At 28.9% G+C, this 19,532-nt stretch overlaps 5 protein-coding genes across 5 annotated transcripts, besides 6 other annotated features; 4 read left to right on the forward strand and 1 right to left on the reverse strand.

Annotated features, from left to right (window-relative positions):
- Positions 1-2,483: 2,483 nt before the first annotated feature.
- Positions 2,484-2,799: a mobile genetic element.
- Positions 2,800-3,923: 1,124 nt separating this feature from the next.
- Positions 3,924-5,041: a mobile genetic element.
- Positions 5,042-5,658: 617 nt separating this feature from the next.
- Positions 5,659-5,695: a mobile genetic element.
- Positions 5,659-5,695: a terminal%2Cinverted (terminal inverted repeat of Banshee-A3 transposon ID:TVAGG3_0258940).
- Positions 5,696-6,755: 1,060 nt separating this feature from the next.
- Positions 6,756-6,948: a mobile genetic element.
- Positions 6,949-7,006: a mobile genetic element.
- A 589-nt stretch (positions 7,007-7,595) lies between these two features.
- Positions 7,596-8,921, forward strand: TVAGG3_0258970 (ribonuclease inhibitor domain-containing protein; the record flags this gene model as incomplete). The annotated part of the gene is made up of 1 exon (XM_001328055.1): positions 7,596-8,921. The coding sequence occupies one exon, from the start codon at positions 7,596-7,598 to the stop codon at positions 8,919-8,921; it is 1,326 nt and encodes a 441-aa protein (XP_001328090.1).
- Positions 8,922-9,232: 311 nt separating this feature from the next.
- TVAGG3_0258980 (cytidylate kinase protein) lies at positions 9,233-10,558 on the forward strand (the record flags this gene model as incomplete). The annotated part of the gene is made up of 1 exon (XM_001328054.1): positions 10,059-10,433. The coding sequence occupies one exon, from the start codon at positions 10,059-10,061 to the stop codon at positions 10,431-10,433; it is 375 nt and encodes a 124-aa protein (XP_001328089.1).
- A 311-nt stretch (positions 10,559-10,869) lies between these two features.
- TVAGG3_0258990 (negative regulation of histone ubiquitination) lies at positions 10,870-14,158 on the forward strand (the record flags this gene model as incomplete). Its single annotated transcript, XM_001328053.2, has 1 exon — positions 10,994-14,158. The coding sequence occupies one exon, from the start codon at positions 10,994-10,996 to the stop codon at positions 14,156-14,158; it is 3,165 nt and encodes a 1,054-aa protein (XP_001328088.1).
- A 1,051-nt stretch (positions 14,159-15,209) lies between these two features.
- On the reverse strand, positions 15,210-16,953 carry TVAGG3_0259000 (protein tyrosine/serine/threonine phosphatase protein; the record flags this gene model as incomplete). The annotated part of the gene is made up of 1 exon (XM_001328052.2): positions 15,857-16,948. One exon carries the CDS (start codon positions 16,946-16,948, stop codon positions 15,857-15,859), a length of 1,092 nt encoding a protein of 363 aa, XP_001328087.1.
- Positions 16,954-17,569: 616 nt separating this feature from the next.
- TVAGG3_0259010 (SLL0572 protein family) lies at positions 17,570-19,413 on the forward strand (the record flags this gene model as incomplete). Its single annotated transcript, XM_001328051.1, has 1 exon — positions 17,929-19,248. One exon carries the CDS (start codon positions 17,929-17,931, stop codon positions 19,246-19,248), a length of 1,320 nt encoding a protein of 439 aa, XP_001328086.1.
- Positions 19,414-19,532: the final 119 nt, after the last annotated feature.

Below are 19,532 nucleotides of genomic sequence, written 5' to 3' on the forward strand. Positions count from 1 at the left end.
TCCACATTTTTCTTCTTACAACAAGAAACACCAACCACCAGGCCCAATGCTGGATTATGTTTCGTTAGGATTGAAGTTCTTATATGCTAACGCGGTAACGAATCATTGATGCATTCGATGATAAAGAAAGATTATGAAGCATGTCTAAACAAATGTTTCTTCAAAATTATCAATGGGTCAATCATAATTTCAACGTCTTTATTGCAATAATGAATAAAATATTCTAATCTATTCTCAAAATTTTTAGCATCATTGAGATATATTTGATAATCTGAATCGGATATTGTTTCTTGAGTTAATGCTGAATAAAATGAATCTTGAGTGAATGGTTCACTTTATATAATTCATCTTCGTAATTCTCCCATGTTGATGAATTGATAGGGAAAAAGGATTTAACACGTGATTTATTGTTTCCGAAATCTTGAGTGAATTGGTCTAATGTTCCACCCGCTATATAATTTCTGATGTCAATAAATCTTAATTCATATGGACAGTTTGTTTTCTTTACAATGATTTGCTTAAATTGAGAAGAAGAACCCAGCATTGATTTTATTTTCCATTTTGCAGTGTTTAAATCACGAAGAATTAAATTTAAATCAAACTTTCCCGAATTAAAACCTATGATATTCACTTTATTGAATTCCTCATCTAGAAGTTCTTTAAATGCTTCCTTCTGTTTTTCATTTAATGTATGGGACAAAGTCCCCGCCGTTTGGTCCGTTTGCGGCTTCATTAATTCTTCATATTGTTCAATATTTGATTCAACAACTAATGAACAGGTTGAAAATAAAAATTCAATCCAATCAGAGATGAACGAATCACTTGATGTTAAGCAAAAATTCCTCGTAAATGTTTTATCACGGTCTACGACCTCGCCGCTTCGGTCTGAAAGACCTTCAGGACTCAAAGAGTCCGTTTGCGGCTTTTATTTTGACAGTTGATGATACCATAAATGGTTTTAAGTAAGCGTTCAAAGTTGCACATTCAGAAAGTTGAAGTTCTTCTTTAGTCTCTAATGTTTCGGAGTCAAAAGTAATATAATATCTTGTCGGTTTATAATATTTCTGCAAATTGTGAGCTAATAAACCACTGATATATCTTCTGTTTCGTAATATGTGGTGCATATGTTGCTGGGTCTTTTGCAATTGAACGTCTTGAATTAATCTTCCATTATTTTCTTTACATTTCTCACAATGCTTTAAAAATCTTCTTTGGTTTTTCCTTTCTGGGTCATCACGGATAGGATAAACTTCTTCTTTACAATATGGACAAAATTTATAGCCGTGAGTGCTTCAACGTCTTTTATTCTGTCAGCGTGAAGTTTTCCACATGGACTCTGTGTAATAAAATATTTATTGTTTCAAATTCTGGATCTATCATTATTGAATCCACTAATGGAAAGTCTACCTTATTTATGTCCACGTCTTCTGGTTGAGGATCACAATAATAGAAATCAATATTAACATTTAACATTCTCGCTAATCTCTCACTTTCTGATGAAATGTCAAACCCTTCATATGCATCTATTGCTTCATTTAAATAGCTTCTACGAGTTTTAGGATTAACACCATCAGGAATGTTATAGAAGCGTTTAAATAACCTTCTACCTTCTGCTCTAATTTGATTATCATTCATTTTAGCTGTTCCGTTTTTGTTCATTTATGTAAGAATAAAAAATTAAAAAATAAATAAAAATAAAGTTTATTTTTTTTTAAAGTCCAGGGCTAAAGTCCATAAAATGAATTAAGAACACATAAATTTTTATCATCTGCGACGTGACGAATACATTTTAATTTACTCAAGAATCGTACCCTGATACATTAAATCTAATTCCTGTCTTATTTAATTTCACAACTTTGAAAGAGAATGTATGAATAGCTTATAAAATGATGAGATGATGTTTTATGGGTTGCTTCCATTTTTTCTGAAATAAAATGAATAAATATAATGTTTATAAGTTTTCATATCTTTTATATTCTTAATAACGAATGGTATAGACCTTTCAACTTCGTCTTCCTTCGGTGCTGTTCTTTCATATGAAACATTATTAGTATCTTCAATAATGAAACCACAATCGCATAAAATTTTATATGTACCAATTGTTTCTTTTTGATATTTTATCTAACAAATCAAAAACTTTATCAACACCTGCACATTTATTTAAATAATAATTTGTGTAATATCATGGTCTTCTTTCTTAATCGTATTTGTTGCATATGTTACATTTTTCAGTGCTTTTTTGAATTTTTCAGAATCAAGAGGAGGTGAAAGTAATATACATGGATAATCTCCATCGTCAATAAATTGTAACTTATGTTTATGAATAAATTTTGTGCCTTCTTCTGAAAGTGTTTCATCTATTTCACCATCTAATAAATTTTTAGTAGATTCCAAAAAGTAATTTTTATATCTTTCTTCATGAGATTTTTGAACTTCTGATTCTGAAGCTGGGATATTCATTAAACCCTCTACTTCATTCTCATTATATTTTTCAACTTCTCTTAATTCCTTAATTTTTCATCTATTTCATCTCTTATTTTTTCCAGTCTTTCAATTTCATCATATTCATCATCTTTAATCCGTTCTTCATAATATTCAGGGAAAACATCAGGTTCTTTAGGTTTTTCTTCTTCAGATGTGGGATATAAGAAATTTATAACATCATCTTTATTCATTTTTCCATCATAATCTAAATCATTTAATAACTCCGCGAATTTTTGACAATTTCTTAAATAATATTTATTAACTTCATAACTCGCCTCCTCTAATATATCCTTTATTTCCTCGTTTGTGAATCCCAATTTTTTAACGTCTTAGTCTTGACACTCATTTTCATACGAATTAAAAAAATAAATTATTCAAAAAATGTAAGACATGAATTTTTAATATTGGTTTCATACAAAATAAAAATAAATTATTCATAAATGTAAGACATGAATTTTTAAAGTTTATTTTTCATTCATGAATGATAATTATATCTAATTTCTTTTACTCTCTCGTATATACTAGATTTAAAGAATTCAGAACTTTTACCATAATCTCCTAAATGTTTTCTAATCCCTAACGTGTGCCAGTTATTATATGAAACTGTATAAACTTTATCTTTATCTTTGCATCTTTCATCACTTCCAATATATTTATATCTCAGTTTTGATTTTGCATTTTCATAATCATTAACGTTTAATAATTCACAGTCTTCCTTTTTAAATAAATGTTTAAGATATTCAGGATTTAATACTCTACGTTTATATGCTCCTAACTTAGTTCTAAAGGTTTTTCTACAAAATTTAGGAATTCCATCCTCTTTAATGTCATCAATGATTTCCATTTCATTATTTTCAATTTCTTCTTCTCGTTTATGAGGTCTTTGATTATGACTCCATTGATTCCATGAAATTAAATATTCTTTATCATTATATTTATACCTCATTAGCTTATTTTGGCTTTCATATTCATTTAATAATTCACAATCTTCATTTTTAAATTGAAGTTTAACCCATTCAGGATTTAAACAATGTTTAATTAATCGCGGAATATCTGACATCATCTATATATAGCTTCTTTTATAAAAGATAAAAAAATAAATTATTTTAAAATTAATGTTAATTTTTTAATGATTTATAAATAAATATATTTTAATGCATCGTCTATATATAGATGTAACAAAAAAAGTCACACAACCCGCACTCATCTACTACTATAATATTGCTTCCCTTTAAATCTTTGAATATAAACAGGAACACCATCCTCTAAAATTCGATAATCTATTTTATCTGGTTTTACTTGTTGGGTTATTTATGTAAGAATAAAAAAATAAATTATGTTTAAAATTAATGTTAAAAATAATGATACAAAATCGTTCAATATTGTATGAATTCTTACGTTTACAAAAAATGTCACAAAACCCATCATACCCTACTACTAATTTTACTTGAAGAAATCATTAATTTATGAGTTCCAAATTGCTAAGCATGACGAAGGATCATTAAATTTGCTACAATTAAATACACTTATTGCAGAATTACGATTTTTGAAATTAAAAGTTTGAAATATTGCCTTTTTGAATAAAAATTTAAATTTTATTATATAATCATGATAATATCTTATAGAAATTAAAAGAAAATATTTTAAACCATTCAAATATTTTGAATGTCTTATCAATTTAAAATATTAAAAGATTGCTTGATTTTATCATCATTAGTTGTTATCAAAGTTTTCTTCTTTTGATGAACAACAGTAAATGATTTGTTAATTACTTGTCTTCCTTTTTCGCAGCAAAATCGAAAGTTATGATGATAATCTTGCTCTCAATTTTGAAACTCTCTGATTTACAAGTAAGCATTCCTTTGGAAAAGCAGTCCTATTCTGTTTTCAAGATATTTTAAAGCCTCCATTTCATACAATGCGCAGATCTATTCGAAATTGCAAGAACTCTCAAGAAAAATGCAGCAGCAAAGAAGATTCCATAGTTTCTAGCATCAAAAATTTACAACCTTAATACAACAGTTAAAGAGAAGCTCGAAAAGAAAATATTTAACCATAAAGCTGGAAACCATTCGATATCTACTATTGGATCTAATAAAAAGTTAATTATAACATATTTAACATGCTATTTGTTGACTTTGTTCCATTATATTACCATATATATCTTTTTGAAATCTAAAATATTTTTACGATTTTAACCATGTGTTGTTGAAACCATATATCAATCTTAGCTAAAGTATAGTTTATGAGTCTGTCACCATCTAACGTATGAATTTTCAAAAATGTCAAATATGTTCATTTTTTCTGTAGATTCAGCCATAATTTCACGTTGTTATACTATTCAACTATTATTTAATATTTTTATCGATTTAAATATATGATGAGATGCTTAGTTCTCCTGGAAATCGATTTTTAATCGCAATTTTAACTTTCCAAAAAAAATTCAAAAATAAAAATCCCTCTCAATTTTCTAAGTTTTATAACTCGCCAAATCTCTAGCCAATTTTTTTTGGCCCGTATAAATATTGTTAGGCACTATATAGGGATGCTATTTATCTATGGCATTCCAAACGGGAACCGCGGTTGGTTACCATGGATTTCCGTCACCGGTCACATTTTAAAGATTTTTAAAGCCTTATAAAAATATGCTTTGTAAATCATTTTTTGTAAATCGGCAAAAATTTGGTAATTTTCTTCAACTAATAAATCTGCGAATAGCATTTATAATACAAGAACAATCTTTTAAAATGCGTTTGATTCATTTTTGTATAATTTCATATAGGCACATATATTCTTCCGGGACTTTCCGTGATTTTACCGTAAAATCATTAGTTTACACCAATTTTCCCGTATTTTGAATAGTTTACTGCACTTTTTCCGTAAAATTGAGTTACGGGAATCCGCAAAATTTCCGGACCTCATTTTTCATAGAATATAATAATAATATTTGATAAAAAGATATATTATTTATATTTTTGATTTTTGAATTACGGAAAAAGTGAATTGATAACTTGATTTTTTTATATGGTTAATTTTTCAAATGATATTATGAAGATCTAAAATATTAAAAGTAAAAAATTGAATTACGGAAAAAGTGAGGTCAAAAGTGAAATAAATTTGCAGAACAATTTTCATTGAAATAAGCTTTATTTTTCATTATTAATAACAATGCTGTAATAAACAGAAATTCATCAAAAGTGACAGCTCTCAATTTTTTGACATTTGTAAATTCTAAATTGAATGAGAAAAATGAAATAATACTAAGCATAATACAATATTCTAGATTTAATTATAATTAGGAAAAAGTTAGTTTTGAGAGTACTTTTCATAGGCATATAGAATGAAATCTTCTGAAAAATAATATCACATAAACTCATATTATTTTCTAATATATAACTATTTTATATAAAAATCAAATTCAATGATCTTAAAAGCGAAGGATAAACCTCAAAATTTACGAATATAATGAGTGGGAATATAATGCTTATCTATCATAAAACCATATGAAATATCAATTTTTGCTTTACGCCTAATTTTTGACGACAATTAGCAAAAAATGTTAAATGTTAACACTCAGTCCATTTGAATATGAAAAATAAAATTGACTTTAATTAAATGTTTTTATTTATCATGCAATTCTTCTTGCGACCAAAGATTTGAATAAAATTTCAAAAAATAAGATAGCTTAAAAAATAATATACGGTAGTGTTTACTAATAGATGAATAGTATATAAATTCTATTAAAATGGATTTGATCCAAAAAAATATATAAAATTTGATCATAAATAAAATCGTTTTAAATTACTTCTTCATTTAAATTATAACAATTATTTTTGGTTTTATAGTTTTTAAAGCTCATGTGGTTTTTTTAACCACAGAATACTTATGTGCTGTAGCAAGCTTGCAATCCAAAGCTCACGTTAGACAACAAGAGTCATGAAGTCTCATACTAAGGGATATCCAATATATATTTTAATAATCTAATGTTTGTGACAAATATTCAACATAAAATTAAGTTTTCGTTTCGTTACAAGGCATTCATACTTTGGAGATATCATATTTAATGTACAGAAAAGTTAATATTAAACAATACATGCTAAAGAATTAATAAATAAGATAATAAAATAAATTTATACGTAATTACTTTCATTTAATATGCTTTATGCTGTATAATATTGATTAAGAGGCATTAAAAGGTTCCATAATCTGCTTTTATAGGCAAGATTTTTGATAAAAATTTTAAATTTTGAAAAATGATGAGAAAAGGAAAAAAAAGGTAAATGAGAGCAAGAGGAGGGAAAAAAAAGAAAAAGAAAAGGAAGGGAAGGGAAAAATAAAAGGAAGAAGGACATATAAAAATTTAGATGCGCATTCTTAATGCCGAGGCGGCTTGCCGCCGAGGCGCGATTTTTTTAGGCCTCTACGGTAACCCGGCAATGTTTTTTTAAATCTTGTACAGCCCTATATTTATCCTATTTTCATCCCATTTTACTGTTATCGCCTAGTGAATGTACCTTTATTAACCATTTGAAAAATTGAAATACCCCTCAAATTGATAATTCCATTTTTCAGATGAGGGATTTCTCCTTCAGTTTAGCATTTCGAGAATTTAGACAAGTTGTAACGACAAATAATCCTCATTCTGAATAAGTTTCGGGCACTTTCTCACAGATAAGTAGCACTTTCAACCTTTTTTTCTTTCATTTTCAAGAATTTTCGTATATTAGTTCATTCTATAACGTTTTGATATTATCCTTACTTAATTATATAAACAGAAACTCACAATTATCAATGACAAACTATTTTTATCAGAGAATATTAAAGAACATCGACAAAACTCCTATTAGAATTCAAATATGTACTTTTAATTTCATTTCAAGATTTATGGTGAGTAATATCTACAAGTTAAAATTTACAATTCCATTTATAAAATTTGATATATCTTAGTTTTGATTTATTTTCTTCTTTATCATAGTTACAGTGTTGGATCCATTGAATACAAAGACAGCGAGCACAAAATTGTTAGTGGTTGTTCAGAAGATCTTACTGAAGTCGTAATTCCTCGATCTGTTGTAGAAATTTACAGCGAAAGTCAAACAAATTATGCATTTATGAACTGCAAAACTAAAATCAAGTCATTGCAATTCGAAGTAAACAGTCAGATCACTAAAATTGGTGATTATAGTTTTTATCAAACAAGTCTAGAAACAGTTGATTTCAGTCAATGTAATTTACTTTTAAGTCTTGAACAATATGTATTTTCTAAATGTGAAAACTTGTCTTCTGTTACACTTCCTCCTAATATTATAACAATTGGAAGAGAATGTTTCAGTAATGATAAGAAATTAACTTCAATCATATTACCAGATTCAGTAGTAATTCTTGAAAACTATGCATTTGATATGAGTGGACTTACAACTATTACTATTAATCCAACTTCAAAATTAGAAAAAATAGATTATATGTGCTTTTATTGGACAAATTTAATATCTCTATACATTCCACAAAAGGTAAATAAACTTGATTCAAGTGCATTAGCTTTTACTAAAATTGAACGATTTGAAGTTCATCCATTGAATAATATGTTTAAAACAGATTCAAAATCTCTTTACTCTGGGCCAAATAATTCAACTTTTTTTTGGTTTGCTGTAATAACTCAAGCCGAATTTGTTGTTCCCAGTTTTGTCACATCATTAGCAGATTCCTGTTTTTGCGGAACTAAAATTTCATCTATCAAACTTCCAGATAGTATCACTGATTTAGGTGATAGTGCTTTTTCTCAGTGTATTATAACTTCAATTACTATCCCTCCTAAAGTATCAATAATTGGTTCAAGTTGCTTTAGTGGCTGTAACTATCTAGATGAGGTAAGATTTTTAGGGAATATTTCAAAAATAGAAGCTTTAGCATTTATATCATGCAATAAATTAAAATCAATTGAACTTCAAGAATCTTTAGTGTCTATTGGATTTGGAGCATTTGATTATTGCAAATCGTTAACAAGTATTATTATTCCTTCAAATATTTCATTTATTGAAAATTCCGCATTTGAAGGATGCACTAATCTAAAAAGCATAACTTTCAAAGACAACAATAATAATATTACTATTGGTCCCAATATATTTAAATCAATTGCACCTTCAGCTAAAATTTACATTCCAGGAAAGTTTTTTGCGAAAACAACTTATAAGAGCGAATTACCACCTAAAAGTCACTTATATATTACAAGTCAAACACGTTTATCTGAATCCTGCAAAATATTCTTTGGTGAAAAATCCATTTACGTTCATTACAATGACAAAGTTGAAATAACAGATGATACAACGAACCAAGTTATTAAACACATCTCTCTTGCAATAATTGTACCAAAATCTGTTAAAAAAGCTCGATCCAGGTACTTCCATCTCTACAATATCTTTATTAGCATTCGCAAATAGATTTATTCATGAGGAATATTCATATATAATAAATCATATACGATTGAAATAATAAATAAAAAACAATTATGAGTAAATATAATATTGAATTAGATAATTTTGTCCTTTTGGATATTTTATTGATAGAAATATTCATTCAAGCAATATGTAAATCATACCATGAATGAATTTTCATTTTTATGACATAATAATTCGAAATAAGGAATAATATTATTCTGAAAATATGATAATAACGACACATTGATATCTAGATCACTATTATTACTGAAATAGGACTGAATTATGATATCCTTCTAAGCAAATAATTTGCGTGATATAATTTCTGAAGAGAAAACTATATACGACTTCATTAATGTATCATCTATTGTGACAAAATTATATGTTATATAATCAATAATCACTTGATATAAATGAGAAATAAAATTAACCTCGGCCACGGTAAATTGAATGATAATTTGTATTTGAAGTATAGTTTCGTTTTAATATAGTGTTGCACAATAAAAGATTTTAATAATTCATTCAAAATCTCAAGTGTGATGCTAAAAATTTTTGTTGGAAAATTGGAAAATTTTCCTAATCATTTGGACTATAACCTGGCATATTAGGGAGTTTTGTCAACAACTCAGTGCTGGGATCAAGATAGTTTGTAATCCAAAAGTAGAAACGTTCCTTGGTGTCTTGTTCTGGCTTCCTGCAAAATCTGTGATTTGCAGGATTCTTCTTAATATTGTCAGAAATTGCGCAAATCATGTCCATCGTCGTCAATTCTTCACCATTGATGTTAAAACGATTTCGATTACGGTAATTTCTTTTCTCTTGCAATTCTTTTTCTGCAGGAGTCAATTCACGAACATACTTATTATGTTTGAGAGCTTCTACAGAACAAGGGCAAAGACCGCAGGCGGCAGCAGCATTTTGAACCGTTCTTAATGATACTGATTCTTGCCATGCGCTAACGAGTATGATATCGGCTATCTCTCTGCTGGAGATTTACTCAGAAATGCTGCAAAGATTGCTGCCAACCCACCTGAAGGTTTTGATCCACAACTTCTCTCTGAATACAAAGAAATAGATCAGATCATCAAAGAGGGCAAGCTTGTTCCAGGCCACGTTACAATCAAACTTCTTCGCGATGCAATGGTTGCTGGAAAACAGAAGCATTGGTTCATCGATGGATTCCCACGTCATCTCGACCAGGAAGCTGAGTTTGTTCAGAAGTGCAAACCAGCCGTTGCTTTACTTTTCATTGATTGCCCAGATGAAGAATTAACAAAGAGACTCTTAAACCGTGGCAAGACATCAGGCCGTATTGATGATAACGCTGAATCAATCAAGAAGCGCCTTGTTGTTTATCATGAACAGACAGAAGCTGTTATTGGCAAATTCAAGAAAGAAAACAAGTGTCTTGAAGTTAACGGTAACCGCCCAATTGATCAAGTTCATGAAGATGTTGTTAGAAAACTTAGGACAGTTTGGACTGATCTCCCAGCTGCTCCAATCCATACAAACTAATTAAACAAGTAATTCTATTTATAAATACATAATGTTTGCCTTTTCCTTGTTTCTAGGCAACATTCTTTGTATTTATATATTATTTTTCGATTACTTGCAAGGATTAGATTTAAACTATTATAAATGTTTGTATTTACTCATATGTTTTAATGCTATTCAAGTATTTTATGTGAAATTATTAAATAAGTTCGAAATATTGGAAATTTCATCAGAAAGAAGCTGAAAAAGGCCCGAAAGGAAGTGCATTGCATCAACATGAACAAGAATGACAAAACATTGGTTGTTTTGCATCTTTAAAAGTATGAAAAAAACGTAATGAACTGGATATTTTGAAGGATCAAGATTGCAAGTGGAAGCAAATGCAAACGAATCAAGATGTATGAAACTGGACAATTTTAGTGCTTTTCAAATCTAATTTGCGGATATATAGAAGAATAAAATTCTGTTTCTAGTCTTAGATCCACTGAATTCATACTCGTTTGCAATGTTTTCATCCCACAATTCCATATTTAAGAAATTGGTGTTATTTTAGATAAAAGTAAATTGAGTATTTTTCTTCCATGGAAGGTCCCCAAATTATTAATTTGTTATTAACCGGGACTAACCACTATGAAATACTAGAAAACGTGAATCTTATGCTATTAGATCCACAATCTGCTCAAATTGCGTTCAGGAATTGCCAACCTGAGGCAATTTTTACAATTTTATATCAAAACATATCATCAAAAGTATACAATGACAATTGTGTTCAACTAGCAATCCGAATTATTTCAAATGTAATTCAAAATTTAACATCTTCGATATCGTTTTTTAAGGATTCATCACATATAATTGATACCATTAATTTATTTCTAGAAACAAAATCTTCTGAGCTTAGAATCGATATAGCACAAATATTAGAAATCATATCTATCCGAATTCCATATGCTTTATGCTCGCTTGCTCAAAGATATTTACAAACATTTGTAGAGCAACTAATGACACCAGATGAAAACCTAGTTCATAAGTCAATTACTCGAGTTATCAAAAATATTTTAAATTTTAATCAATATTCATTAAATTTCAGTGATAGTACGTTTATATTGCTTGTTAATTATACAAACCAAAACATAGAAGGCGAAGTAAGAGCGAATTTAGTTTCAATCTTAAAAATAATTGCAAAAAAGGATAGATTCACAACAGAATCATATAACAAACTAATTTACATGATCAGAAAAACTAATGATTCATTACTTATTCAAAATATGATCAAATATTTAAAATACCAGCTTAAAATCAACCAAGAACAATTTATTAATATCAAATTCCCATATAAAGAGTTACTGATAGATAATGCGATGTTAAGTAAATCATCAGATATTCAAAAATCCGTAATTCAATTTATTAATTGGATTTTAGAAATTCCTCTAGACAAATTAAGCACAATAAATGACAAAATACGTGAAATACAAAATGTTCTTATGCATGTTCTTTGCTACAACCCTTTACATCCTTTAATAACTTTTAAAACTTTAGGAATGACCCTTCAAATAAGACTTTTAGATATATCAAAAGAGTTCATTGCTGCTCTTTATAACTATTCCAACTATATTCCTTATTGTGGCTTCGTTGCTTACATATGTCATTGGTGTTACACGAATCCAGAGATTTATTATAGTTGTATTTACATAAATGCAATGAATACATACTTTTCAGGACCAACTCCGGTCGGATCTCTCAAGATTTCCCAGGAAACAATTAATTTATTCTCAAAACAGCCAAAAGTAGATGTTCCTGATACTCTAAATGAGATATATGAACTATTTAGAGATAGAAAAGTACATTCTGCTTCATTTATGTACAAAGATTTTCTAAATAAGTCAATTAATCTCGTTAAAACCGATAATTCTTTCACAAATTACAAAGAATTCTCTAATCTACTGTTAGAATTACTTGGTTATGTTTGTTTTGATCGCGTATCGATGTGGGAAATTAATTCATATCAATTTTTAGAATTTTTGTCCACAGAAAGGTCAGCAATCTACAAATCTGATGATGGCGGACTATGGGAGATATCTTATAAGCCATATGAATCTTGTTTGACCATATTTGGCAAAGTAATAAATTATTTACAACCAATGACAGAAGAAGAAAAGAGAAAAATCATTGGCAGCAAGATTTGGAGCACTCTTAGATACGAAAACGTCGAAGACATGCAAAATGGTTTACAAAGATTCATTCAAGCTTTGGTTGATGCAAAACCGTTGTCACTTTTTGTAAATAACAAATTGATTTACAATGTTTTTACGACATACATGGTAGATGTATTAATGGACCAATCTAAATCACCTCTTGAAATGGAAACAACAAGAATTAACTTTAATTTACAAAAAGAGTCAAAAAGTGACATGACAGAAATTACAAATGTCACTTTTTACGAAAAAATAAATCCAAATTTACAAAATTTATTGGATTTATTAAAAATAATAAATGAAAAGGAGAAAATTCAACAAAATGAAAAAGTTGAAGAATTTGTTCGAAAAGTAGAAAATCAAATGAAATTTGTTGGTCATACAATACCGAAATTTAACAGTTCTATCAACATTGTTTATAATTATTCATTTTTGTTTCCGTTGAATTTAAGATTATTAGTATTAAGATTAATTTTGAATCAACCATTTGACAAATTAGTTTCGTTTAATAACTATTACAAAATGACTGATAACCAGAATATTTTTGTCCTTGATTCCGCTTTGAAAATGGTTTTTGAAAGAAATAATTTATTTCAAAAAGTCAAAGAAATAAGTTTTTTGTTTGAAAATCCTCTTCCTATTGATATACAGTTCGAAGGAGAACAAGGATCGGGAAGAGGACCGACAAAAGAGTTCTTCCAAGTGTTCTTCAAAGAAATTGCACTTTCAAAACAATTTAGAATGATAAAAAGCGGTTATTTCCCGTCACCTTTTTCTGATAGTGATGAATTTTATTTGATTGGAGTTTTTTCGGCGAAAATGATTCTTATGGATTCGATTTGCGGTTTGACATTGTCAAAATTCTTCTTGAAAATGGTTTTTGATGAAAACGTGACAATTTCTGACACTGATTCTGACATTTTAGAAAATTTGTCTAACAAAGATTATTATTTAGGTCTTGATGTTCCTTATTGTTTCCCGGGAATTATGGACGCTAAATTGAATGAGAAATATGAAATTATTACTTCAGAAAACATAGATGATTATGTAAATGATGTTAAATCACATATTTTGTCACAGAATGTTTTGGATTCTGTTCAAAAATTCAAAGAAGGATTTTGCAAAGTTTTCGACATCCAAATCATGAAAAATTTGTTTTCTGCTGAAGAATTTTCAGATATTTTATGTGGAGAAGAAACACAACAAATCACTACAGACAAATTGAATCAATATTGTATTGTTGAACTTGGATATTCCAAAGAATCAAATCAGTTCAAATGGCTTTGTGAATTTGTTGAAAGCTTGAAAGAAAAAACTAAATTATTTGTTAAATTTGTTACAGGGAATGATTTACTTCCTATTGGAGGTATTTCTGCATTAAATCCGCAGATCAGAGTCATCAAAATGGATGAAGATATTCCAGATAAATACTTCCCAAGTGCTTCAACATGTTCTAACTTGTTGAAGATTCCAGAATACTCTTCAAAAGAAGTTTTCTTTGCGAAAATGATGGATGCATTATATATGGGAAATGAAAGATTTGATTTAGTATAAATTTTATAATTTTTTTGTTTGATAATTTAATAAAAAACATATTTAATTATGAATATTTCGTATCATTTACATAAACTAAAACATGTGTAAATAGATTAAAGCATTACTGACCTTCTAAATCTCCTAATAATTGCAAGATTCATTTCTGGTGTTATTTGATTTAAACACTTTGATTCTATCTTAAATGGATGATTTGCTTGACATAAATAAGTAGATAAAAACTCCAAATCTAAGTTTGATCCTGCATTTATGGTCTCAAAGTATTGTTCATTTTGATCTGAATAAGAATCTTCTATAGTTATTTCTGCATTATTTGCCTTAACGCCAATTATTCCTAAGTATAGCGTATTAGAGAGCACAATGCATCCATTAATTGAAATTCTAGAATACAACGAAGGTACAATAAGAGTACTGCAGAAATTATTACTAAACTCGCATTGTTTAATTAAATATGGTTTGTTACTTAGAGTTAATAAATCACCTTGACTAATATTACATTGATGAAATTTGCAATATAAAATATTACAGGGAAAATCATCTTTCTTTAAATTTTCTGATTGAATGAAAAACCGTCCGTTATTATATGAAAAGTTTGATCTACTAACTGTGATATTTCCACATATTAAATTAAAGATATGAAATCCTTCATTGCTAGCAATAGTAGAATCAATTATATTATTTCGATTTTCATTGGTTTTTGATTGCAAATCAATGTTTGAATGAGAGGCAATAAGAGTATTATCAGATTGTGACCTACACATGTAAGAACAAGTTCTTTTTTCAACAAATGCATTTGCCTTGATATCTAAATTAGTAGCCTTGTATAAATTATTTTCGCTCAATATGTTGAAATCAAAGGAAACTTCAAATACAAGAACTTTAATATTTGATGTCTTTTCACGAATATAAATGCATGGATAATTCTTATTGTCCTTAAATAAAGAATTACTAATATACTGTTATTGTACTTCATTAACAAGTATAAAACCTCCCTCAGGATTGAATTTTTTTGCAAGAGGTTTATTTAGAAATTGCTCATCATTAAAAAATATCAATGGCAATGTATATAATGTTAAGGAAGAAGCTTTTGCTAATTGTATATCTTTGACAAATATTACTATAAGTGGTATTGTTGAGAAAGATGCTTTTGTTAATTGCACGAATATAGAAAATATTAAATTTAGGCGTTGGATAAAAATTATTGAAAATCCTTTTGCATCGATTGAAAAGAAAGTTAACATCTACATAAATGAAGATTTTGATCCCACTCATACGATTGAATATACATTTCCAAAAAGGAGCCATTTATTTATAACAGATCAAACTCGATTATCTGAGTCATGTAAGTCATTTTTTGGGGAAAAGTCTATGATAATACATTTCAACAATAAAACCAAAATAAATGATAATATAACCAATCAGGTCATTGATTATATTTCAATACCAATCCTTCAGAGGAAAATGTCATCTCTCAAAGATTATACAATTAATGTTAATTCTTTGATAAAAATTTTCTTTGTAACTATGTAATTGAGTGAATCTTAAAAACTTAAAAATTGTGTCTCTATTTCATACATTTTTGAATTCTAAATTCATATCAATAAATTAACTTGAGTTCGATAAAAATAAAGAAACTCATAGAAGTGAAATGTTATTTGTTAAAAAACTATTTGATTAAACGAAATAATAAACAACAATTTATAATTTGCCTGGGATAATAAGTCTAGGCTTTGACTTTCTTCTCTTTGTCTCCTTCATATACAACTGGTCTAGGAATCCCTGGTTGATGTTAATATTAGAGCGGTTCTGTTTTATCAAAGCAATTGCGGAATCAATCGGCATCGCCCTATCTTCATTCAAAAATGCCGCAACAAGAGCAGCAGAGCGTGAAATGCCGCGTCTGCAGTGAACAAGGACTGTTCCACCACTCTGTAATGACTTCTGAACAAATTTAATCGCTTCCCAGAATTTTGGAGGTATTTCTTCGAAATCATTATCAATCATTTCAAGTGAGAAATACTTGAATGTATCTGGGAAGTAGTTCTGGGCGGTCTGTCCTGAGAGATTAACGATATGAGTAATATTATTATCTAAAAGCATCTGTTTGTTAGCTGCTGCTCTTTCATCTCCTATATATAAGCCTTCTATAATCTTATTCATGTCATCTGGAGGAGAATCTTCTTTGAAACCGTCTAAAGTAGGTAAAGAAGGTAATTTAAACGTTCCATTGAAGTTTGTATTGTGGGATCTGCGAGAGATAAGCTTTGAAGTTCCGCAAAAATGTCCGGCTGTACGAATCGGCGATGAAGCACGGATAAATTGTGTTTGTTGGGGTGGTTTTAACGCCATTGTAAGTGAATTTATTTGTCCTAGGTCAAGAAAGACTGTCTGTGGATCAACACACTTTGTAGAAGAATAATTTTCCAATTGAGCCGTTTTGAGGGAAGCTGCAATTTCAGAATTTACTGATTTAGGTAATTTATTAGGTGTAATGACCCAAATATATTGACCTGGAACTTTGAAAAACTGTGGCCTAAAATGTTGATGAAAAATTCTGATGGTATCTGCATATGATTTCCCTCGGATCATGGATGTTTCCATTTTTGCATGTTCACCTTGTATTGGTTCCAAGATAACTAATGGGTTTGAAGAAAAAGCTAATGGATTCTCGATAAAATCTGTGAAAGAGATTGGTTTAAATGATTGTTTTTCATATAATAGTAGTATTAGAGCCTTTGGGCCATTTGAGTCTGTGCCTTTTACGCTCTCTATGCTTAAACCAAGTCCCATAAAAACTTATTAGGGGGAAAAAACGAATCTAACTCAAAAATATATTCGTTATTATATTGAGAAGCAATCATTCAAATAAAAATTTTTCTTGATTATTAGTAAAATAACGCGCATCATTTTTATCAAATTATGATTTTGAAAATTTTATGCTGTAAACATCTGAAATCTCAGTTGAGAACTTTTGCGAACATAATTATAAATGATGTATATAAGAAGAGAAAATATAATCACTAAAAGTGACGTAAAAATAATTTTGGCAGGTAAAGCTTGTGAAAAAATCGGAAATTATATATTTCATTATTATTTTTAATAATATTGTACTGAATGCACTACATTTTAGAAAGAATTATTCGGATTTTAGAAAAATTTTGGTAAAAAATGACATATTCAACATCATGCGTCAGCAAACGTTTGCAAAATATAGAAATCTTTAATAATAAATCCAATTTCTTCATATGAAATGTCCTTTTTTCCAAAAAAAAATTTAAAGATTTTACGCAAATGAAAGCTACTGTAACAGCAACATATATAAAAATCCTCATAAAGCAGAAATTTGGAATTGATATACTATCAATATTTAAAATTTAGTGTAATATTATTTATTAAAAGTCATATTGGATAGATTTAATAAAATTTCGCATTAACAACTCGATGCAAATAATATATCTAATTATAGAGAACGATTTCTAAGGTTAATCTTGTAATAAGATAAACTTGATTTGTAATTGGATATAATCCATTGAAATGACAAGCATTTTCAGGACACTTCTTTAAATCATGTCATAAATATGCGTAAAGTCGTTGTATAAAAAAAATTATCGATTGATTTCTTTGTATATTATCAATATGAATGCAAGATTGTAACTATCAGTTTGTTACAGCAATTGTATAGTATCAATGACCAATGAACCTTCACCTAAACAAGCTTTTTTTTGTAAATGAAGTTCTACTAAAAAGTGACAAAATAATTTCATTCATCAATGACTCTAATTTATCAGAGAACCAAAGTAGCAATTTTTGGATCAGATGCATCTGCTTTTCATATTTTTAATGTATATTATAAAAATGACGACAGATATGATGTTGCTGCTTTTATTTCACCAGATCAAAACTCAACTGATGGAAAATATCCTGCACTGTTGAGTGGGTCGCTTTATGATAATGGTATAGAAATAATTTCACTTAGTAGAATTCACACGCTGTTCTTGAAAAAGTCAATTGATCGAATTATCATGACACCACAATCAATGATACTTGGAAACTATATGAATATTACAGCTTTCAGCTTAGCTCAGAAATGCACTGTCATTACCTATCCTTTCGGAAAGTTACAAATTCCGCCACCGAAAGCAATGGTTTCCTTTTTCTCTGATACACAGTTTTACATGCCTATTTTCATGAATTTTATTGAATTATTCTTAGCAGCTAATGCTTCCCCTGCAGTTATCATTCCAATGCCTGAAAAATTAATTGGAACTCATGAATATATCGAAGTTTCAACATTACAGACTCTTGGCCACCACGAAACGAAAATAGATCCAGAACTATATGATTTATGCAAAGAAATAATCGCAAAAGGACTAAAAACGTTTTTCGTTCTCGATTTTAACAAATTCAGCAAAGATATACTCGGTGATGACTCTTTCAACGTCATGTTCTTCTTCGGATACAAGTCAATGCCTACTTTCTTTTCTTCCCACTTCTTAATTTACTGTTGTGACGATTTCACTTTCGGCGAACACATAGACGAGCATCATTCTTCAATCATCGCACAGCAGGCAGACTTAGTATTATACTGTCAAGTCAAAGTTACCGATGAATCAATACTTAAATTCAAAGAGTTTACAAAATCACAGATATTCATGGTTCCTGTTACTTACCAAGTAGCAAGAAGTCATTGCTATCAGAACCAGCCTGTTTTGGCCGTAGATGATAACTATTCTTCGGTCACGTGTTCAGCAACAAATTCAATGGCATGTCACATTGCTGAAAACTACAACATGAAGCCTGTAGATCCTTCAAGATTTAAGCCATATGCAGGAAACAAGCTTTTACACGAGCCAAACTACTTGCATGTCAAATCTCTTCCTTATCCTTCGATTTATAACTTGAGTGAGTTTGTAAATGACGTAAACTCAATGATGGACATCAAAGCTGTATTAATAACATCGATGAAAGTGTTAGATTTGCAACTTAATAAGCAAATCTTGCATGTACAATTCGATGTGAACTTGACAGGTATAACTAGAGAGATGGTTAAGCTGCCAAGAACATTTGTCAAGCAATGGAAGAAGAAATAATTAAAATTAAATTTTTCTGTATGTTTTATTTTAAAAAAATGATTTAGATATATAGCTATGGTCAGACCAATGTTTGATAGATTATCATATTTAGCGATATCCTCCCAAAAAGAGGAATACAGGCGTGAAGATGTACAGAAAATAAAATCTTCAGATTTAAACCGGAAATTTGAATCAAATAGTGATTATAAAAATGTCATTTACCAAAATGTGTTCAAATTATCTTTTCCTACATATTTGGCAAAAATGTCATTTGACAATTAAACTGCATGAAAAAAAATTGA

Source organism: Trichomonas vaginalis, chromosome V, assembly GCF_026262505.1.
Source record: "Trichomonas vaginalis G3 chromosome V, whole genome shotgun sequence".
Taxonomy (NCBI): Eukaryota; Parabasalia; order Trichomonadida; family Trichomonadidae; genus Trichomonas; species Trichomonas vaginalis.